This window comes from Cherax quadricarinatus, chromosome 42 (assembly GCF_038502225.1).
Source record: "Cherax quadricarinatus isolate ZL_2023a chromosome 42, ASM3850222v1, whole genome shotgun sequence".
NCBI classification, from domain to species: Eukaryota; Metazoa; Arthropoda; class Malacostraca; order Decapoda; family Parastacidae; genus Cherax; species Cherax quadricarinatus.
Window position 1 is genome coordinate 2,536,655 of NC_091333.1, and position 12,427 is coordinate 2,549,081.

A 12,427-nucleotide genomic window follows, 5' to 3' on the forward strand; every position below is an offset into this window, starting at 1 on the left:
TCATCTGTTTCTTGTCATCCGCACTACATCCGCGCACACTCAAGCATCCCAGTTTTATAAAGTTTTTCTTCTTCTCTTTTTTAGTAAATGTCTACAGAAGGGGTTACTAGCCCATTGCTCCCGGCATTTTAGTTGCCTCATATGACACACATGGCTTACGGAGGAAAGATTCTTTTCCACTTCCCCATGCACAATAGAAGAAATAAAGAAGAACAAGAGGGCAATGTGTGGTGAAATATTATGCAGAGAATTCATAGCATGTAGATTAGGGGAGTGGTTACAAAAAGTATTATTCAGAGGGCTGAGGAGGGGCTGCTGAGATGGTTTGGATGTATATAGAGGATGGAGCAAAACAGGATGACTTGAAGGATGCATAAATCTGTAGGAATGCAGGGTAGGCTTGATCCCTTACATCTGTGAAGTATTATGAAGCAGCTATACAACGAAATTCAGGACCTATATTGTTATCTAATGGTCAAATCTTGGCATTTTGCTATTCCTATGACTTTTTTATGTTACTGCAGTTCAAGTGGAAACTCGTATATACTGCAATAGTTACAGCTACTAACACAAAAAGAAAAAATAAATCAGACTTACGGAAGGGCTTTGATTTTGGAGGAGGACTTGGTGACCCTGTCATCATTGAATCAAAGAGATCAGAGGCTGATGGCTTTTCTGAAAGAGACAGGCAAAACATTACACAAAAATTTAATGTCAGAAAGGCAACCTAAAATTTGGGTTGGAGGTTTGACATTCAATTTATTAAGTCAAAATATATTTTCCTCAAAGTTGGGGTTATAAAGCTTTCTTTTTATTTTGCATACATTTTTTTTTAACATCCTGGCCATCTTTCACTGAGGCAGGGTGACCCAAAAAAGAAACATTCACAATATCACTGTCTTGCCCGACGTGTGCAGATAGGACAGTTCAGATGTCCCTCCAAACAGCAAATATCCCAAACTCCTCCTTTAGAATGCAGGCAAAGTACTTCCCAACTCTTGGACTCAAGCTTGGCTAACCAGTTTTCCTGAATCACTTCACAATATATTACCTCGCTCACACTCCAACAGTTTATCAGGTTCCACTCGCTCCTAACATGCTCACACATGATGCAATACCTGCTGTTACCATCAAGTGATCCACAATTTTCTTCTTTCTTTCAACACACCGCCTGTATCCCACCGAGGCGGGGTGGCCCAAAAGGAAAAACGAAAGTTTCTCCTTTTACATTTAGTCATATATACAGGAGAAGGGGTTACTAGCCCCTTGCTCCCGGCATTCTAGTCGCCTCTTACAACATGCATGGCTTACAGAGGAAGAATTCTGTTCCACTTCCCCATGGAGGTAAGAGGAAATAAACAAGAACAAGAACTAGAAAGAAAATAGAAGAAAACCCAAAGGGGTATGTATATATATGCCTGTACATGTATGTGTAGTGTGACCTAAGTGTAAGTAGAAGTAGCAAGACATACCTGAAATCTTGCATGTGTATGAGACAGAAAAAAAAAAAAAAAAAAAAAGACACCAGGAATTCTACCATCATGTAAAACAATTACAGGCTTTCGTTTTACACTTACTTGGCAGGACGGTAGTGCCTCCCTGGGTGGTTGCTGTCTACCAACCTACTACCTATGGTGATCCACAACTAACTTTGCATAATTTCAGAAGTATTCGACCAATTCCATTATTTTTTATCTTATTACCTATACAAAATTCTACTGTGTACATTTTTAGATACTTTTAAAATTGTGATTCAGAAGCAAATTTGTTGGTATGGTGCAGTTAATGTTAATATTTTTATTATGTACCCCATACCCATCCTGTGGATGGTAGTCGCAAGTTTACAGAGGTACATAGTGAGTCCAGGGACTGGGCATCAAAGTTTTGATAGCTGAACAAGCTACAGTGTAATGAACTATTTATGTTTATATCTAGTCACAATTGTAACAAATTATTTATGCAGATGTGAATCAGGTCACACACACACATAAAAAATAGTAGTAATGCTTTATTTACAGTAAGCAAAGTCAGGGGATTTTTTTTTCAGTGGTTTGTAATATACCACTGCGGATAAAATACATTTCTTGAATTTTTCTAAATGAGTTGTCTCTGATTTCATTAATTTTATTGCATTCCGGTACATAATGACAAGGTGTGACAACTGTCCATCTGGCAATGTTTACATTTCATTTGGTCTACATCTGGTTATGGTGATTTAACCTCCCAAAGATATTGGTAACCCAGCCAGAGTCTGGCAATAGTGACATCCAAGTCTGTTTATTTTGTTGGTGCGGCACTGTATTTTTTCATTTTTTTGTGCCTGTCAGAAATACTTTTATTATATTAACACACTGGCTCTTTCCCACTGAGGCAAGGTGGGCACGCCTCTCTCGGTCTTGCCAGAGGCGTCCCTACACAACAGGTCAAAAATTGCAACATATCTCCACCCCTCCTTCAGAGTGCAGACACTGTACTTCTCACATCCAGGACTCATGTCTGGCTAACCAGTTTCCCTGAATCCCTTCATATCTCACATCATAATTTCATACTGTGCTTAAAAAATCAATTATACCACACAAAATTCTGTACTGTACCATTCTGCCAGCCTTTCACACTGTTCCAGATTATGGAGTAAAATTCTTCAAGCTATGGGACTGACCCCCTTAAAACTAAGTCTTCAAGGGTGATAGACTGATTATGTCATCTTTACATCTCTACTGATTCTGCTGCCTCCTCTCTACTCAACTGAAGAGGCCTATGGTGTAGGCAAAATGTTTCAGAATAAAGATACCTAACTGTTGCATACTTGTTTTACTTATCACATGTGCTTTCAAGACTTCTGTTGTTTAAAAGTTAATATAATTCACCCTATCTTTTTTCCTCTCCCTTGCTTTGGGCTTAAATAAAAGCCCAATAACTGAAGAGATTGTTTATTACAATTTTGAATCCTTGAAAATATATTTTTAACATTTCAGAAATTTTTTTAATGATTTTTTGTTACCTTTATTTCTTGTTTGTTATGAAAGCTTTTCTATCTGCTGTATGTTGGTAATTTCCATGTGAAGTTTCTCTTGATTAATTATATTTTTGTTTTTGAAAGAAAATCACCATTCTTTTTTTTCTTTTCCTCATCATCCACATTCTATTTCTATGTTTAATATCAGTTTTTAAAGCTTTCTTAATAATGAAACACATAAAGATCACGTGCATTTTTATCTTCAACTTTCCCATGCACTAGTTTAGTGCTTGTGTGCTCAAAATTGTCTGATGATTAAGTCTGACAGTTCCTTGATTCATAAACGTTACCTTGCTCAAACCTCCAAAAGCATGTTAAATTTTAGATAAACCAGATAGCTTGACTTGAGAAATAGAGGTGGAAAGTGCATGGACTGTAGAGGATTGATGGAGATGCTGCAGTTCAGAGGGTCATTTAAGTTAAGTGGTATCAAAGCACATCTGGTTATACAACTATTGCACGAGGGGAGGTGAAAGTTTTGTTCTTTGGCACAAGCCCATTTCAAGAGCACTGTAATTACTTGCAGTATATGAGTTTGTAAGTGAGCTCTCTACAACTAGATCTGATAAAAATGCTTAACATTCACCAAAAGCCCACAATCAAAAGGAGCTCTATGGCTACATTTCAATCTATCCTTAATGATTGTCAAGTCACAAACGGGGATGTGCGGAACTTGTGAATCGTTGCAGCCATGATACAGACTTATTTTTTATCTTTATGATTAGTATTATTAACATAGCTTGAAGTAATCTCCATGGAGAAGTGGAACAGAATTTTTCCTCTGTAAGCCATGCATGTCATAAGAGGTGACTAAAATGCTGGGAGCAAGGGGCTAGTAACCCCTTCTGTATTTTTTTTTTTTTCAACAAGTCGGCCGTCTCCCACCGAGGCAGGGTGACCCAAAAAGAAAATACTTTCATCATCATTCAACACTTTCACCTCACTTACACATAATTACTGTTTTTGCAGAGGTGCCCAGAACACAACAGTTTAGAAGCATATATGTATAAAGATACACAACATATCCCTCCAAACTGCCAATATCCCGAAACCCCTCCTTTAGAGTGCAGGTATTGTACTTCCCATTTCCAGAACTCGAGTCTGGCTATATAAAATAACCGGTTTCCCTGAATTCCTTCACTAAATATTACCCTGCTCACACTCCAACAGATTGTCAGGTCCCATATACCATTCGCCTCCATTCACTCCTATCGAACACGCTCATGCATGCCTGCTGGAAGTCCAAGCCCCTCGCCCATAAAACCTCCCTTACCCCTTCCTTCCAACCTTTTCAAGGACTTCCTTCTCCTACAGATTTAAATGCTCTCCATGTCATTCTACTTTGATCCATTCTCTCTAAATGACCAAATCACCTTAACAACCCCTCTTCAGCCCTCTGACTAATACTTTTATTAACCCCACACCTTGTCCTAATTTCCACACTCCGAATTTTCTGCATAATATTTACACCACACATTGCCCTTTTAGGTCACCATGCCTCGGTGGGATATGGCTAGTTCATTGGAAAAAAAAAAAAAAAAACGAAGTGATGCACAGTACACTCATTCACCATCCTTCTCAGATAACAATATACAATGAAGTGCTGCATTATCACAATTAGTGACATATATGATACAGTTTAGGAAATTCAAATAACATATTCAACTCACCTGTGCTTACAGTAGTAGCCTTCATTTTTTTCTTTGGTTTCTCATCAAACTCCGAGTCTGTGTCACTGACAATAAAATCTGGCTTTGGTTCCCCAGTAGAGGTTTTGCTGTAAAAAGACAAATTTTTCAGAAAATTAACTTTTAAACCAATTCTAATATTCTAGTAAGCAAGTGATGACTGTGCCCAACGTACTAGTATGCACAATTTTTTGTACCTCAAAATCTGCCACCTGCCACTATTTTTGACATCAGCACAACTCTTTCGGAATCTAATATAAAATAGATGTCACAGTTAGTTTATGCCAATTACACCGTGCTTTTAAGAGATTCTGGAGACATGGTGCAAAGGTTGGTTAATGAATTAGGAAGGATAAAGAATGAAATTAAAAAAGTGAACACAGGAAAGAGCAAGGTGATGAGGGTAACAAAGGATAAAAGACTGGAAAGTAAAAGGACACAAGTGCAACTAATGTGACATTTTACTGTGGCAACATTTCGCTCTTCAGGAGCTTTGTCAATCCGTTACTTTACATATTGTCGGTAATTCTACCAACATATATACAGATAAAAGACTGGCTATGAAATTGGGAGGAGGGAGTATGGCCGAAGTGAATGTGTTCAAATAATTGGGAGTGGATGTATCAAGAGATGGATATATGAAAGACGAGGTGAACCATAGAACTGACGAGGGGAAAAAGGCAAGTGGTGCACTGAGGCGTCTGTGGACACAAAGAACTTTATCCATGAAAGCAGAGGGGAATGTGTGAGAGTATAGTTATACCAATGCTCTTGTATGGGTGTGAGGCATGGGTTGTGAATGTTGCAACAAGGAGAAAGGTGGAGGCAGTGATGTCATGTCTGAGGGCAATGTGTGGTGTGAATATAATGCAGAGAATCTGTAGTTTGGAGATTAGGAGAAAGTGTGGGAATACCAAAACTCTTATCCAGAGGGCTGAGGAGGGGTTATTGAGATGGTTTGGACATGTAGAGAGGCTGGAACGAAATAGAATGACTTTGAGAGTGTATAAATCTGTAGTGAGGGAAGGCAGGGTAAAGGGTTGGCCTAGGAAAGGTTGGAGGGAGGGAGTAAAGGAGGTTTTGTGTGCGAGGGGCTTGGACTTCCAGCAAGCATGTGTGAGCATATTAGATAGAAGCGAATGAAGACAAATGGTTTTTAGGACTTGATGTGCTGTTGGAGAGTAAGCAAGGCAACATTTATGAAGGGATTCAGGGAAACCCACAGGCTGGACTTGATTCCTGGAGATGGGAAGTACAGTGCCGGCACTCTAAAAAAGGAGAGTTAATGCTGCAGTTTTATAACTGTAGTGTAAGCGTGTCTCTGGCAAGACAGTGATGGAGTGAATGATGATTTAAGTTTTTCTTCTTCGGGCCACCCTGCCTTGGTGGGAAACTGCCAATGTGTTAATAAAAAAATATAAAAAATGGAATGTATGAGAGTATAGTAGTACCAACACTTTTATATGGGTGTGAAGCATGAGTTTTGAATGTTGGAGGAGGAGGCTGAAGGCAGTGTAGATGTCACGTCTGAGGGCAATATTATCTAAAGAATTCGTAGCTTGGAGATAAGGTGGTGTGGGGTTACTAAAAGTATTATCCAAAGGGGTTGCTGAGGAAGTTTGCCCATTTAGAGAGGGTGGAGTGAAATAGGATGACTGGAGGGTGTATAAATCCGTGGGAGGGAAAACAGGGTAGGGGTCGCCTTACAAAAGGTTGGGAGTACTGGAGGTTTAGTGTGTGAGGGGTTTGGACATCCAGCAGGTGTGTGAAAGAAACAGGAGTGGAGGCAATTGTTTTTATGGATTTGATGAGCTGTTGAAGTGTGAGCAAGGTAACTTTTTCTGAAGGGATTCAGGGAAACCGGTTGGCTGGAGATGAGTCCTGAAGGTGGGAGGTACAATGCCTGTACTATGCAGGATGGGTAGGGACATTTGTAGTTTGATAATGGGGAGGAAAAAATTATGGAAAATATAGTAAAAATAATTAAAAAAATAAATAATTAATTGTGTAATCAAGGAAGGTATTTCTTGTTTTAATAACCCAGTCCCCTATCCTGGCATGTCAGGGCAGACAACTGAAGGAATGTCTTACACAGAATTGTCTCTTCTAAGAAATAACATTAAAAAAGTTTTGTATACTTTAAATATAATGCTATAAGAGCATTGTTGTATGTTTGAAAAACTATATAATTTTTTATCCAACACACTGGCCATATCCCACCAAGGCAGGATGACCTACAAAGAAAAACGAAAGTTTCTCTTTTTAAATTTAGTAATGTATACAGGAACTAGTCCTTTGTTCCTGGCATTTTAGTTGCCTCTTATGACATGCATAGCTTATGGAGGAAGAATTCTGTTCTACTTTCCCATGAAGACAAGAGGAAATAAACAAGAACAATTAAGAAAATAGAAGAAAACCCAGAGGGGTGTGTGTATATATCTATATGCTTGTACATGTATGTGTAGTGTGACCTAAGTGTAAGTAGTAGTAGTAGTAAAACATACCTGAAACCTTGCATGTTTATGAGGCACAAGAAAGATACCAGCAATCCTACCATCATGTAAAACAATTACAGTTTCCGTTTCACACTCAACTGGCAGGACAGTAGTACTTCCCTTACTGGTTGTTGTCTACCAGTCTACTATATAAATGTTTTAAATTATTTTCTTGTCTATCTCTGAAAAATGGTCTTGCAAAGTTGCTTTACAGCCCAGGATGAACAGACCTTGAGAAAAATCCGTTTGGCTATCACAGTAAGGCAAAATCACTGTTTGGCTATCACATTAAGGCAAAATCAGGAGTGCCTTGCACTTGAGTTCACCTTTTCTAATTCTGAAAGGGAACTGTAATACTTACTGCACTGAATCATCAAGTAAAGAATTGCTAGGAATCATTTCAGGCTCTTCTATACCAGTGTTATCATGAAGTGATTCTTCACTGTCACTTGCTTCCTCCTCACTGAAGTTGAACTTTATGTTGGATGCTGCAATAAGAGAAATGTTATTAATAATTCATCAAGTTAAAAATCATGAAGTAATCCCCCAAAATGTTATAATGCACTTATTGGAACTTTTCATAATGCAGGGAATTGGACCTGACAAAATAAATTTTTTTTAACAATGTCAATCTCCCACTGAGGTAGGGTAACCTGAAAAAGAAACACTTTCATCATCGTTAACACTATCACTGTTTTGTCAGATATGACAGCTCAGGTGTCCATCCAAACAGCAAATATCCCCACCCCTCCTTTAGAGTGAAGGCATGGTACTTCCCACCTCCGGGACTCAAGTCTGGCTAACTGGTTTTCCAGAATCCCTTCACAAATATTACCTTGCTCACACTCCAACAGCTCATCAGATCCCAAAAACCATTTGCCTCCACTCACTCCTATCTAGCAAACTCAAATATGCCTGTTGGATGTCCAACCCCCTTGCATACAAAATCTCCTTTACCCCTCACTCCATTTCCATCCAATACAGATTTATATACTTTCCAAGTCAACCTATTTTTCTCCATCCTCTCTAAATGATCAAATCAACTCAACAACCCCTCCTCAGCCCTCTGGATAATACAATATTCACATTAATATCCTACCTGCAGTTCGTCGGCCTGAAGTACGTTCTCTAGGCTGGATATCTTCTATAGATACATCACTGTCAATGTTATCTGACACATCTTCACTATCTGACTCCCACGGGTTTTTACCTTTCTTCTTTTTAGGAGATGCCTGGAAAAAAAGTCAAGTCAATAAATATTTATACAAGTGTGTATTGTATACATAATTGTAACCCAAGGAATGTTAACACTGATGCCTCAAAACTTTTTTAAAACCACTTCCAAAACCTGCATGGAAACAGTTTACTTAGTATTATATACTGTATTGTATACATGCACATTCAAACATATAGGTACAATCAAATCCCATTAATTCTAACCTGTTTCAGCTAAAAATTCAATACCCGCTCCCACCAATGAATGTTTCAAAATGGTTAGGCCATATTTTTCTTGGTCATCAAACCTACAAAAAGTGGATAAAAAAATACTGTACTTTCTTAAAGGCAAATCCTTAACGCCATATTTTATTTGCACAAGATATCCAAGGATTGGTAAATACCCTATCAATGTATTTTACATTATACTGTACAATATTTAAACTGTACAAACCTGCTGAGTGATATTGTTTTACTGTGTGAACATTTTTTTAAGCAACTGCATCTGATGTTTGCTGATGATCATAATCAAAACATTACAACAAATACAGATCCCCCATGATTTAAAATGGAATTTTATAGAACTTCTACTAATTCTATCCTAATGTATATTTAACTGTGGGGTAATAAAAAAAAATCTTGTGTGGAAAGAGTTTACAAAAATAAGAACTTATGTAATGAAAGATTTTATTTTTCTGAATTGAATGAGACTAAAATGAATGGAATCAGATAGAAACTTGTGATTTTATGGTGTTGAAGCTGGAGAAAAAAATCACTCATTGATAACAGCAATGCAAATGTGCCAGCAATATTTACTCTTGACAATTTATTGATGCCAGAATATGATTGTTATTTTATTTTTTAATTGCTTCGAACATTTAAGACCTTGAATGCATTGGAATGTGGATTCATCTGACCACAGGACTTATTTTTTTCTAGTCATCAACACTGGTGAGAAAAATATTTATTGAAAACAATATATGATTGCTAATATGCCTTGGTCTTGTTAATATTTAAGCCAGAAATTCAGTTTTGGTGCATCATCCTTGGCCCCCAAGGAGTTCAGGCTAATAGGATTTGACTGTAACAACACACAAAAGGTAATACCTTTTTAAAGTTGAGTTTAGTTTGCCTCATCCCATCTCCAGTTTTCTTTGCCCTAGATTTCTTCCCAACCATTTCAGTGGCATTTCCAAGACGAGCAGCCAGAGATTTGCCTGTGTTGGCTGACACCATTTCATCCAAATCGTCATTCTCCAGACTTTCTTTTTTCTGTAATGAAAAAAATAAAAAAAATTTAAGATGAAGACACAAAGAAATTATATAACAGCTACTCCAGAACTCAACAAGTCTAGTATAAAAAAAAAAAAATCCCTTTTCTATGCACCCAAGTTCTTTATAACAAAATGAGTTACAAAGAAGCATAGCAAGATTGACTTTAATCTGTTTCAACCAATCTAGATTTCTTTGCCTTTGCATCCTTCATAATCAGGGTGGGTGAGTTTCCAAGACGTTCAGCCAGAGATTTGCCTGTGTTAGCTGACACCAAATCATCAAAATCATCATTCTCCAAGACATCTTTCTTATTCTGTTAGGGAGCGAGAAAAAAACCCATAAGAATAATGGCACAAAAAAAAAAAAAGGGGGGGGGGGAGAAAAAAAAACTACAGGTGCTTGTAGAAATATACAGCATCTTCAAAAACAAAGATATTTATGATGTCATGGTTATGCATCAATCATATCTACACCCATACAAGAACAAATTCACTACATGTGAATGGAAATAATTATTTCCCTGGCAAACTATGAATTGCAAATACTGTACCTATACACATTTATTTCTTCATTACACTTCCCATCTCCTGGACTTGAGTCCTGGAGATGGGAAGTACAGTGCCTGCATTCTGAAGGAGGGGTGTTAATGTTGCAGTTTAAAAACTGTAGTGTAAAGCACCCTTCTGGCAAGACAGTGATGGAGTGAATGATGGTGAAAGTTTTTCTTTTTCGGGCCACCCTGCCTTGGTGGGAATTGGCCAGTATGTTAATAAAAAAAAAAACTTAGTCATATGGCAAAATCACTAGATATAAGTTAGTACACCTACCATCCGACTTACGACCTGCTCGACTTACGACCACTCGACTTACGACCACTCGACTTACGACCGTGTTTTTTATGCCAAATTTCTGGGAAATAAACAACTATTTGTGTTGTACACAGTGTTTATCCTAAACCTTACAGTATAAAATACAGTACTAACAGCATAAAAAGTAAAGTAAAACATAAAATACCAAAATAAAACAAAATAAAGTCATTACAAAAATGTTATGTTGATATTCAGTAGTAAAGTTCGACTTACGACCATTTCGACTTACGACTGGTTTCTCGGAACCGAACTCGGCCGTAAGTCGGATGGTAGGTGTACTTTCTTTTCTAGCCTTCAAAGATGCCATTTTGTAGAATTAGCTTACAACGGCTTATAGAGGCAATGCTCCCCACATGCCATGTATGTACACAAATAACCTGCACATAGGAGAACAAAACTTATGACGACATTTCTGTCCAACTTAGACCATACACGTCATCATATGTTTTAGTTTCTTATGTGCAGATGTTACTGGGTTTTCGTAACAATTAGCGGATATTTGTGTATTGTTCCAGTCATGGTATTGTGCCTTTTTAGTCTCCAAGTATGTATGTGTTTGCTGCTTTTGCCCATCTGGTCATTGTATGAGGAAATGGCTGGTAATTAGTCTGGAAAATACATATTCGGCAAATTTGCTCATTAAATGGAGGAAGGGTCCTAGGTTTTCTGTGCAGACCCATTCTCTCATGCCCACGATTACCAGGTTTCTCGCACCAGATTTGAGGCCCCTAAAATTGATGCTGGTATCAATAACAGATATATATGAAAGACAGTGAATGGGTTAAATATTCCTTCAAAACACTAATTATTATGAACACTATGCAAATAAGTAATGAAGAAGATAAGTGTGTTGATATGAAAGGCACAGTTAAGACAGTGAAGTTGGTACTTGGATCCAAATGTGTAAAACTTTATCAAGTTATGACAATTTGATAAAACTCTACCGTTAGTAAAACAATGTCCCAATAAAAACTTCTTCAACGTGTGTCTTTTCTGCAATGAAGTAGCTAGTTAAGAAGATTGGGTCACTTAGAAAGAATGGAGAAAGATAGGCTGGTGAAGAGTGAATATTCTTAAGTCATGGTAGCAGAAATGATATACAATGCTGACAGGTTTATGAATAAAACACATGCAAAACCTGGTTATCTCCATCGTGAAGACATTCTATTAACCACTGGCTAGCAAATGTTTTCATAATAAAGATTTTTTTTTTTTTTTTTTTTTTCAACAAGTCGGCCGTCTCCCACCGAGGCAGGGTGACCCAAAAAAAAAGAAAGAAAATCCCCAAAAAGAAAATACTTTCATCATCATTCAACACTTTCACCACACTCACACATTATCACTGCTTTTGCAGAGGTGCTCAGAATACAACAGTTTAGAAGCATACACATATAAAGATACACAACATATCCCTCCAAACTGCCAATATCCCAAACCCCTCCTTTAAAGCGCAGGCATTGTACTTCCCATTTCCAGGACTCAAGTCCGACTATATGAAAATAACCGGTTTCCCTGAATCCCTTCACTAAATATTACCCTGCTCACACTCCAACAGATCGTCAGGTCCCAAGTATCATTCGTCTCCATTCACTCCTATCTAACACGCTCACGCACGCTTGCTGGAAGTCCAAGCCCCTCACCCACAAAACCTCCTTTACCCCCTCTTTCCAACCCTTTCGAGGACGACCCCTACCCCTCTTTCCTTCCCCTATAGATTTATATGCTTTCCATGTCATTCTACTTTGATCCATTCTCTCTAAATGACCAAACCACCTCAACAACCCCTCTTCTGCCCTCTGACTAATGCTTTTATTAACTCCACACCTTCTCCTAATTTCCACACTCCGAATTTTCTGCATAATATTTACA

General features: G+C 37.9%; 1 protein-coding gene across 6 annotated transcripts in view; it reads right to left on the reverse strand.

Moving 5' to 3' along the window:
- Top2 (topoisomerase 2) overlaps window positions 1-12,427 on the reverse strand; it is an 88,771-nt gene that overhangs the window by 11,303 nt on the left and 65,041 nt on the right. For 4 of the 6 annotated variants that reach the window (XM_070093201.1, XM_070093199.1, XM_070093200.1 and 1 more), the window contains 6 exons: window positions 9,886-10,002; window positions 9,522-9,686; window positions 8,299-8,431; window positions 7,561-7,687; window positions 4,687-4,793; window positions 598-675 (listed from right to left, as the gene is read on the reverse strand). In XM_070093201.1, coding sequence (XP_069949302.1) covers window positions 598-675; window positions 4,687-4,793; window positions 7,561-7,687; window positions 8,299-8,431; window positions 9,522-9,686; window positions 9,886-10,002 — 727 coding nt within the window. The remainder of the gene's footprint in view (window positions 1-597; window positions 676-4,686; window positions 4,794-7,560; window positions 7,688-8,298; window positions 8,432-9,521; window positions 9,687-9,885; window positions 10,003-12,427) is intronic. The other 2 variants (XM_070093203.1, XM_070093202.1) reach the window with 1 other exon arrangement.